The sequence below is a fragment of the Neopsephotus bourkii genome, unplaced genomic scaffold, assembly GCF_033783945.1.
Source record: "Neopsephotus bourkii isolate Nb327-2 ecotype Australia unplaced genomic scaffold, CSIRO-AGI_Nbou_v1 NB_95, whole genome shotgun sequence".
NCBI classification, from domain to species: domain Eukaryota; kingdom Metazoa; phylum Chordata; class Aves; order Psittaciformes; family Psittacidae; genus Neopsephotus; species Neopsephotus bourkii.
Window position 1 is genome coordinate 728,696 of NW_026900612.1, and position 10,429 is coordinate 739,124.

The 10,429-nt window shown below is 44.3% G+C and overlaps 1 protein-coding gene across 12 annotated transcripts in view; it reads left to right on the plus strand.

Annotated features, from left to right (window-relative positions):
- Window positions 1-8,163, plus strand: part of KTN1 (kinectin 1) — a 102,861-nt gene extending 94,698 nt beyond the window's left edge. For all 12 annotated transcript variants that reach the window (XM_061355950.1, XM_061355943.1, XM_061355959.1 and 9 more), the window contains 4 exons: window positions 902-985; window positions 1,991-2,083; window positions 6,414-6,537; window positions 7,646-8,163. In XM_061355950.1, coding sequence (XP_061211934.1) covers window positions 902-985; window positions 1,991-2,083; window positions 6,414-6,537; window positions 7,646-7,650 — 306 coding nt within the window. In that variant the 3' untranslated portion in view covers window positions 7,651-8,163. The remainder of the gene's footprint in view (window positions 1-901; window positions 986-1,990; window positions 2,084-6,413; window positions 6,538-7,645) is intronic.
- The last annotated feature ends 2,266 nt before the right edge of the window (window positions 8,164-10,429 follow it).

Here is a 10,429-nt window from a genome sequence, read left to right on the forward strand (position 1 = left end):
CAGTGAGAACTCAGGGCTCTGAGTAGTGTATTGTTCACTTCTTTAATCCCCTGCTGGCTCCCAAGAAGATTGGCAGCAGGAATACTGAACATTAGCACAGTGTACTTCAGAAGCACAAATCCAACAAAACGGGCACTTGAGCTTCTTGTCAGCACTCCTGTTTGAGGCTCAAGCCTTAAGTGCTGTGGCTGGTTCTTTATGCTGTGTTGAAGAGCAATTGAAATATTCCTTAAAAAAGTTTATATCCTTTAGAAGGCTGTAGATTAAGGGCAGCCAGTACAAAGTGTTCATGCCTCTTGACTGAAATAGTTTCACTTTTTTTGGTTGAATCTAAACACAATCAACAGCTTAATATACCCCTGTCAGTGATTTATGCCTTGATGTGACATCAACAGACTGGATAAGTCAACATAGTTATAATAACTGGTGCTTTGTTAAGATGACAAGTAGAGCTTTTTAGTTTATTTGGCAGTAAAGTTACTGCTCAGCCTGAATTAGGAAGATGGCAATATACATTTTTGCATATTTGCTGTGAATTAAGTTGGAGTCTGGGCTGACTTTTGTGGTAAGAGTGCTGGAAAAGCTTATGTACTGTCAATATTGCCAATATTCCTACTGGCAATACAGTTTAAAAGTTAAAACCACATAATGAAGCTGATGCCAACCATGTTGTCTTCTATAGTTTCCGTTCTTTACATTTATCTTTACAGATGGAGTCTCTCTTCTTTGACTGTCCTTGTAAACCTCATCATACATGTTGACTAATCCAGTGTGTGCAATAATTGTTAGTTACCTTACTCCCTTTGCAGTCAATGTGCACTGGGATCACCCATGGAACAGACAGATGAAGTCTCAGGGTGTGTGTGAGGGGAAACTGATTTTGTTTGTTACTATTTTGCAGCTGAAAACACAGCTAAATGAAACACTATCAAAACTCAAAGTTGATCAAAATGAGAGACAAAAGGTAGCTGGTGACTTGCCCAAGGTAAGCAGAGACCTGTAACAGTTGCAGCTGTAAATGTAATTAACAGCCTCACAAAGAGCCCACCCTGTGGCCTGAAACAATCCAGTCTCAAATGGCAGTGGGTTACAAGTTGGTTTACAACTGTCTGTCCATTTACATGTGGTTATAAATTGGCTATAGCCAAGGAGACTGCAAATCTTTAAAGTTAGCTCTATGCAAGCTTGATGAGACAAGCAGGCGGGTTACGTCTGCTCTTCCTCAGTGGCCAGTCTTGCAAGTCAGATTGGAATTGGAAATCTTTAAGCATGAAAGGTTTCAGTGCTGTCTCTCAATCCAGAATCAAACCTCTCATGGGAGAATTGATAAATGGAGACAAGAATAGCCTGCAGAGGGACTGAGCTCTGACTCCAGACTGTATAACACCTTGTTCTTTCTGCAAAGTAAGGAAACTGGGCTGTATTCTTACAGCACTAGAGTGGTGAGAGCTGTAGGAGGAGCAAGTCTTGTCCTGGGACAGGGACAGATGATCTCAAAGGCAGTGCCAGGAGGTGCCAAAGTAAAGGAGACTTGCTGTCTGAGCAAAGTGTTTAGAACACTTTGCTCAGGACAATTATGTTGGAAGTTGACATATGAAGTGAGCATGGTTCATGGTATATTCTGTATAAATACAGATCTAATACTAGGCTTTTGGAGACCTGCTACTCTTGCACAGAAAATTCACCTGCACAATTTTTACCTTTTAACTTGACATGAGACTGTTAAAGCTTCCCCACAGAATTGCTCTCAAATGCATGCAGGCTGAGATGCAACATGCTGATTGTAAGGAGACAAGTCAATCTTGGCAAATGTGTTGGTCCCCTGAGCAAGTCGGGTATGAAACAGATTTCTTCCTAAACACTGATTTTCTGTGTTTGTAGGGCTCTTGGAGAGATGGGGATTTGCTTCTCAGCCTTCACTACTTGTGCCTCTGCTGTTTTTTGTGGGGTTTTTTAATTTCTTTCCTTTCTTTCCTTCTTTCCCCTATAGGCTCAGGAGTCTTTGGCATCTCTTGAGAGAGAAATCGGGAAAGTTGTTGGGGATGCCAATGTTATTGAAAACAGCGATGTTTGCACAGAGTCGGTGAGTATTTCTTTTGAGCCCATTCTCAGGGGCAATGCAAATCTCATGCAAAGTTATGAACTTTGGGAAAAGAGGTTCGCCAGAGGAATAGAATGTGTGCTACTGATGGTAACTTAAGGCTTGATGAAACTTCATGCCCTACAGCTTGTCAGGATGGTGTCTTGGAGCTGTAGCCCAAGGATGCATTGGGAATTCTGCTGTCATCTGGATTGTGACCTCTTTCTCAATGCTCAGATTTGTAAGGAAGAAGGGGAGAGATTACAGACACGAGATCTGGGCTTCCAGTGAGGTTTGTGGTTTTAGCAAAATGGGGAATACCCCAGAATTGTCCCTTTCAAGCAGGGAAGCTAAAAATAAATCTGCTGGTAACTAAATGAACTTCACATAGTAACTGCTGGGTTTGCTGACATTTTTAATGCCAAAGAAAGAAGGCAGTCTTGCATGCTCTGTAACACCAGGGCAGAGCGTGGCTCTTGCAGAGCATTGACCCTTCTGGTTATCTGCAGCTGTTTGCAAGAGGCTGTCCTTAGCCACTAGTAGGTGCCAGACTTCAACTTCAGCTGGTCCTGGCTCCTGGGGATTTGTGCTGACCTTGATGTGGTCCAGCAGCAAAATCTTGCTAGCTTCAGTAAATAACAGACTTGAGTGCTGCAAATACTGGTGTTTATATCCAGGGGAAGGTTAAAGCAGACACAGCTATGTGGTGTCAATAGAACTTACCACCCGCTTTCTTCTGATGTCCAGAGTGGAATGAAACACTGCTGTTGGAGTGGGAGAGGAGCACTTGCTGATAGGATTATTTATATCGACTTCTTTTAGCTGCTGGAAGTAAGAAGCTTCGTCAGCTGCAAGATGAAGCTAGGAGTCCTCTGAGGTGTACTGTAGAAAAGCCTTTGCCTTTGTGTTCATTAGCAGAAATGAAATGGCTTTCTCAGAGTAGTCAGTCATGGGTGCTGATCAGCCCTTCTGCTATGGGCTCACCATATCCACACTGAGCTACTAGCATCACTGAGCCAGAGATGCAGCTGGGCCAATGAGACCATGGATGTCCCAACCTTGTGAGCTGGTTTACTGGGAGGGAAAGGAAGGGTATTGGGCCTTCTCCTGTGCTGCCAGCTGGAGGCCAGCTTATAATGGTGGCTATCAGGTGCTCTGTATCCCCGTGTGCAGCAAGCTGGAAAAGAAAACCCTTCTCAGACCAGTGACAAACTGCTTGCTCTCTGCTATGCCCTTATGGCTTACCTGCAGAACAGTAGTGCCATCAGCTGTTTGGCTTTGTGACTGGTGATACTCCTGAGCCAGATGTCATTAGTTATGTCCTGCAGCGGCCTGAGTGTGCTAGTTTAATTGCTTTAGCCTTAACTTCGTAACCCCTCTGGCTCATGAATTGCTCTGCTGTAGCTGTGTGGGCACACTGTGGAACCCTAACCAGGTTTCCTCCAGAATATCCACTGCTTTATTCTGAAGAGGAGTGTGGAAAAACAGTCCTAATAAACCTGTAATTAAGACTTCATTAGTAAAAATACTTTAATTGTCTATGCAGTGCTCCTGACAAGTAGCCATTGGCAGAGGCTGGAATCTTCCTCAAGCCCCTTTTGTTGCAGGGTTGTTTTTTTTTGGGGGGGAGGGGCAAAACCAGAAGCTGTCTGCCTAGAAGCCTAAAAACCCAGCTTAAAATAGCTCTCAGATTAAAAAAGAAAGTCTTCCAGCCACTTCCACCTAGCAACAGTGTCTGTCTTGTCTTTTTTCTTTTTTAAAGACCTGAAAACACATGCTCGAAAATGAGTGTAGTTGTTCCTTCTGAGTACTGGAACCAACCCACGAAATTGAGAAATGATGCTTGTGTAAACTCTCAAACACATTCTGTGTGTTTTCTTTAGACTCCTTTTCTTTCTATTTAAAAATAGACCATTTGGTTTTTCTAATCAGCTTCCTTGTCACTTATGGGGCTAGATGATGACTAAAGGGTCCCTTTTAGTATGCTTTAAGGAAGTCATTTATATTCAGCAGCTGGCTTAGGCTGTAAACTTACTTTGAGGCTTATGTGAAATCTAATGTTTCCTCCCTCCCTCCCCTTAGTGTAAAACACTCCATCATTGAAAGCTGAAAATGCTGTACATGTAAAGCACAGTGGAGGGGAATCTGTCAGTTCAGTATGTGTCTCAGCTACTGGGTCTGCAGTCATAGGGGCTTCCTTACTACCATCCCCTTCCTCTCTTCATCCCTGTATCCCAAAGACATGCCCTGCCCTGAGCCTCGGGGAGCATGGGGCTTGGGAACAGAAAGGACTGTGTAACACAGCCTTGCACTCTTGGGTTAGCAGAAGCTGCAGTCTGACTGTATTGAGCCCAGATCCATCTGGATCTGGTCAGGATTGGCCCCAGGAGAGTTGGGGATGCATCTATAATTCATGAGTAAACACCGCCTGATAGGAATGAAGTCACAAAACAGAAGGGGGTAAATAAGAGAGAAGAGCTGTTCCCAGAGATGAGGGCTGACAGGGAATTGAAAGGCTCCTTCATTGCTGCTGCTGTGCTAATGCACATGCGCTTTCATCCCTAGCACTATCGGTTTGCGCTGTGATTCATTCATGTGCTGGGATGCTAATTGCATTCGCCTTTCCACTTTTATCAATCTGTGTAAGATTGCTAAATGAAGTCTCAGTCTTGACAGGCCTGATTTTCTACTTTAATAAGGGCAAAATAGATTAAGGCTACCCTAATACAGCTTCCCAGTTATTTTTTTGTTTTGGTGGTTTTGTTTTTGTGGAGGTTTTTTTTGGTGGGTTGTGTTGTTTTTTTTTTTCTGCAGAAGAAAAATGTTTACCGGTTGCACTGAAGTAAAAGCTTTGCAATATACTGCTTTGTTCTCTTGCCTGAGCCCAGAGTAGTTTCTGTAATAGTACAGGTGGTTGAGTTTGATTTACTGCTCGCTCTGCATTACAGCAAGTCTAGAGGCGTTTCCAGCCAAGAGGGAGCTGGGAAAGTAGCCGTCTCTGAACTCACACTAATTTCCCTGAAACTCTAGGGAGAGATTTGCAACAGCATTATGCAATCAGTCTCATTTTGTTAGTAAAACAGCTTGCTGTTGGAGTGGGGTTGCCTGATGCTGTGCACTTGTGAACACCCCTGAGCATGTGTTGAGAACTGGGTACTTCTGTATCGCTGACCCTGAGGCAGAGGTACTTCTTTTGAGCTGTTAGATTGTAACGGAAAGCTCTCCTGTAGGTAATCTGCACATTCGTAACGTGAGCCAAGCAAGGAGTAGCAGTGTGTTTTAGATGGGGAGTTAGCTCGGAAGGAGCTAATCAATAAAGGTAATAAACAAGGGATTATATCACTGTTAGCTCAGCAAGACTTGCATTGGGGTGGAGGGCAGGCAAGAGGGACAGAGTCCTTTTCGAGTTGGGATACTTCTCTGTTAATAAACTGTTGAACTCATTAAAGACACTTTGTTTTTCAGAAGAAAAAAAAACAACAAAAACCCAAACAACAACAACAAAAAAACAAAAACAAAAAAAAAACCCCACAAGCTCAGCATTTTAATTTCAGGGCAGGAAACCATTTTCTAGCTCTTGGTAGCATTTTTTCTTCTTTTTCTCCATATTGATTGGTGCTTAGACTGCTTTGTGAAGTCCTCATCCAAGTCCAGGTTTCATTGGCAAGCAGGAGTTTCCCAGGGGCTCAGAGCAGAGGGTCAACCTGTGGGATAGGTGGTAAGCAGCAGCTCATGTGCTGAGCCTGAACAGAAGCACTGTGGTGGAGAAAGGTATCTCCAGCAAGCTGTTTCAAATAGTTTCACAGCTGGAGCTGCCTTGTGCTTGTATATGATGTACTGCTGAGGACACCATCCTGCAGATCCTCATACAGACCAGGTCTTTGGTGGTCTGGCAGCCCTGTTGTTACAGCTGTGGGGTCAGAAGTTGTCCCCCCCGCTAGGTGCGTTGTCACTGCTACAAGCCATGTGCTCTGGTCTGGGTAAGGTTTTCATCCAGGCTTGTGAGGATGTGGGGCAGTTAACTGCTGAGGCTGGATCAGCTGTGGTTGCCAGCACAGCAGCTGGAAGGAGAAGGTAATCCTGAGCAGGGAGGGTGGGAGACGGAGGTCATGGTGTTTTTGCTGATGCTTAGTGTGCACAGGTAATTCCCTGGAACAGGAAATAGCTTCTTGACCTTGAACCATGTTCTCTTTAAATGTGGCTGTAACTCTCTGACTTACAAGAATTGTTCCCATCTGGAATTGTAATTTTATACTGAGGATCTAATTCTAGGCTTTCTTGGTAATTAGATTGTAAATGAGTTTTTAATGATTTTCTTTTTTCTTTCTTCCAGGAATTGACTGATAAAAGGCTAAATGTGGCAGTGAATCTTAACCAGGATGTAGGTCATCTCAAGAAGCTGCTTGTTTCAGTAAGCCAAATGCTGTCAAAGGGACGAGAACACTACCAGCTAGTAGGTAGGTGTGCCTGGTGGCTATCTAGTTGAACTGGTGGATGGTTGCCAGGAAGGACAGTGGTCCGTGATGGTGGGACCCTGTTCAGGTTTAAGAAGTCAGGTGTCAAAATCTGAGACTTCCTATGTGTACATCATCAAAAGCTTCTAGTAGGCACTGGATTTGTTCCTCTGTGAATTCCTGCTTCAGTTATCTGGGACTAATCTCGCATCCCCGTGTCCCTTTCCAGGCATGTAACTCTCTATCCCTCTCTTCCAGTACCTGCTACTTCATGCAGCAGGTTTCCCAAAGTTTTGTTATTCCAGTGCCTGTGCCTTGTTTCTTTCATCCCAGCTAGACAAGCAAAATGTCTGCACTTCCATGCTCTGATTGCATTGGGATGGGGGATATAAAGTAACCCGCAGGGCTTTTGCTGAGCTAGCAGCAATGGCTTGCTGTGGTCATGGGGATATGAGTATCTGAAGCGTTAGTCTGGCATGAACTCTTTATCCAGTTATAGACAAACAAACAAGGGTTTTATTTTAATATAGAGCCAGCTTGGAAACCTGAGCCTTTGTGGTTGACTGCATCATGCTGGTAAACTTCTTAAGTGACCCAGAGCTAGCTAATGGTCAGATAAACTTGAGACATGAAACTTTCTCAGGAAGCTGATGCAGCCTCTACCAGATGAGCTGAGAGCCCGGTCTGAAGGCGGGTTGTGAACTGTTCAGTTTGGGAGACAGCAAAGCCTTGGCATGGAGCGTGCTGCTCTTGGAAGTGTCAGAACTGCCTCTTATATGCTGAGGATGGGGACTTGGCTTTTTCATAATTTAGGTACTTTTCTGCTGCTGGCTCTGTAATACAGCATGGGCAGCAGAGCTGGTAACAGGGTGTCCATGGTGGGATGAGCCCAGTCTCACAGGATGGGCTTGGTGCACGTGGGAGGAAGGTGTTAACTGTGCCTTGGCCTCTGCTCTGGGATGCTTCCACCACCGTGGCTTGATCCTCTGGACTTTTTTGTTGGCTGAAGCTAATGAAGTGGCTGGAGTGAGCTGAAGTGCTAGTGGATTTGCTAGAGCTCTGCCCTTTGGAAACCGTTCCGCTGACATGGAGTTTTGTGTTTGTTTTGCAGAATGAAGTCACTGGGGAATCGTTAATTTGAGGATAGCAGAAGGCATTGTATTATATTTTGCCAAATTAAAGCCTTATTTATGTTTTCACCCTTTCTACTTCGTCAGAAACACTGAACAGAGTTTTGTCTTTTCTAATCCTTGTTAGACTACTGATTTAAAGAGAAAAATCCCAGCTCTGTAGACACCTCCAGAGTTTAGTTTTATAATAAAAACAAACCTGTTTGGATAATTAGACCTTTACATTCCTGGAGAGACAGTAAACACATAATCTTGTATCTTATTTTGGTCAATAAAACTTGTTCAGAAAACTCCAACGTGGTAAAGTCACCAATGTGATATAACATTTTAATACCGATGTTGTACACTGTTTTACTCAATTACATTTTTGGGATTAGCTGCCTCTGACTTCAACCTCAAGTAAGCACTCCTTTTTTTTTTTTTTTTCTTTTTTTTTTTCATTGCTAATGTAATCAGTTTTTGTAATGGTGTAGGCAAATAAAGGGATGCTATTATTCAAGCTGTTCCTGTGCTCTTCATTTAACTGGACATGGATGACTCTGGTGAGATTTCCACCTCTCCCCTCCCTGAAACAAGCATCAGGCTGCACTCTGTGTTCTTATTTCTGGGCAGAGGAGGAGGCACAAACTTGAGAAGAGGCAAACTTCAGAGTGAGTCTTCCTTTTAAAGAAAAGATATTTTAAAGTAGAAGAAACGGCCAGCAAGCCATCACATGAACTGTAGTTCAATGTCATGTGTTGCCTTTGGGAAAAATTTGAGACTATAAGGGGAAGGAACAGTTAGAAACATTGGGTTATATGGCAAAACCAGCTTTTGGTGGAGTATTGTATGAGCCTGCCCAGCTGCCTGTGGTGTGCAGAGTATCTGTTTGCCCCAGACCTGCCTCCTAGATGGAAGTCTGTTGTGGAAGGACTTCGGGTGTGTGTGTGTTACATGGTCTGTTAGTGGGTGCTTTGTTGGGAACAAACAGGGGGAGGACATGGGACAGGGATTCTTCTGGGGGTGTGGGGAGAGCAGGTGCCTCTCCTCTGCTTTGGGTTTGTGTGTTTTGCAGGAGCCCTTCAGTTCTGCAGGAGATTCTTCAGCATGCAAGGTTGTTGCTTAGCTCTTCTTAACACTTGAGGAGATTATTATGTGAGAGAAGGCAACAAAACAAGAGACAATGTGAATTAATTGTAGAGGTAAAATGGTTCAAACTGCTCACCCTGAGCTTTTCACACTCTCGCCTTCATGGGATTATTTGGTAATATTTTGATTCTTTGTTACCTACTATCCTTTACTGTACAGGGGGTGAAGCGAAGAAGTTTCTTCCTTACACAGACCCAGTGGTTTCCTTGATAATGCAGGTCCTGTTGAGAGCTTTGAAACATCTCAGAAGAGGGAGAGAACTCAAAAAACGTGCTTTTCTTCACAAAAGCTACCCTTGGGTTTCAACTGTGGCCTTTAAAGTATTCATGTTCCTTGGAGATGTTATTTCATTGAGTAAAATCTCAGATGCCGTTAGTCTGTTTCATAGGTGGTATGGAGTAGAAAACATTTCTAGCGGTAGTGACACGCCCTGCAACTTGATCTAAGGAAAACCTGAACCCTGGAGGGTCTCTGCACTTGACCAGGTTATGGTTGGAGGCTGATCCTTTGGCAGGTGCCTAAACACCTATTTTGGGGGGTAAATAGCTTAATGGTTCCATGCAGGTTTGACTGGTATGAACATAACCCACAAGCTCCAGTAATGATACTTCAGGCTGGGTTTTCATGTTGTTCTGATTGCTTTCCTGCCCATTTGGAGAGCCCCTATGGCCACCCCAGTTCAGAAGCTCCTCCTTTTTGAAGCTTTTGTCACTTAGTAAATATGTGGTCATGGAGATAATGTGGTGGTAATGTGGGAGAGCAGACCTGAGTTTCTGCTATTGTATCTGCTTTTTCGTGTGCAGTTGGGTGCGAGATCAACCTTCCCCTGGTTCACGTGCTCTCCTTTGGGTCCTCTGTGCTATCTTGCTGCTTTTTGTTTCTTTCCCCTTATGGTTAAGGGCAATGGACAGCAGAGAATCTCCACAAGGAGCTGTTTGCCAATCCTCCTTGGGCTCGCCAGCTAGCAATTCTCCTAGGGTATGTGCATAACTAATCCAGGGATGCTCGGTCTTCCTGCATGTCTTGCCACGTGTGTTGCTGGTTGGAGAGCATGCAGAGATAGGCACTAATGAATTCCCTGCATCAGTAGCCTCCCTCCCTGCATTCGTGTGGATTTGTAAGGTCCTGGGAAAGCTGGCGGTAAACACAACACAAGTTCCATGTGTACTGGCTGGTGCAGGGTTGATGCATTTGTGTCTATCCCTAATGTGGTGCTGTGAAGGCAGAGCAGGAGCTGCTATGTTCGTCCTGCCTGCCTCTCTGACCCAGTGAGAACCAGGGTCTCCAGGTCAAGTGATGTCCCTTTTTCCTCATAAAAGATGGGTTTGGCAAATGCTGATGACGCCTTATTCAAGGAAGAACTGCTCTGGGAAGGGACAGCAGTGCCTGGAGTGCCTCTGGATGCACCCTTTGGAGGAGCAGAGGTAGCGTTAGTGGGGAAAGGGAAACCTGGCCCTGTCTCCAGGCTCTTGGTTTTTTTTGTCGTGTTAAGCTGCAGAGCAGGGTGTGAAGGTGCTGCTGCAGTGCTTAGTTTAAAGGGGAGAAATTCGCAGTGTCATTCCCTTTCTTGGCAGAAATCCTCCCAGGAGTGGACACAAAACCTTTTGTTTTGAAGTTTAAGTGCAGGATTTTATTCT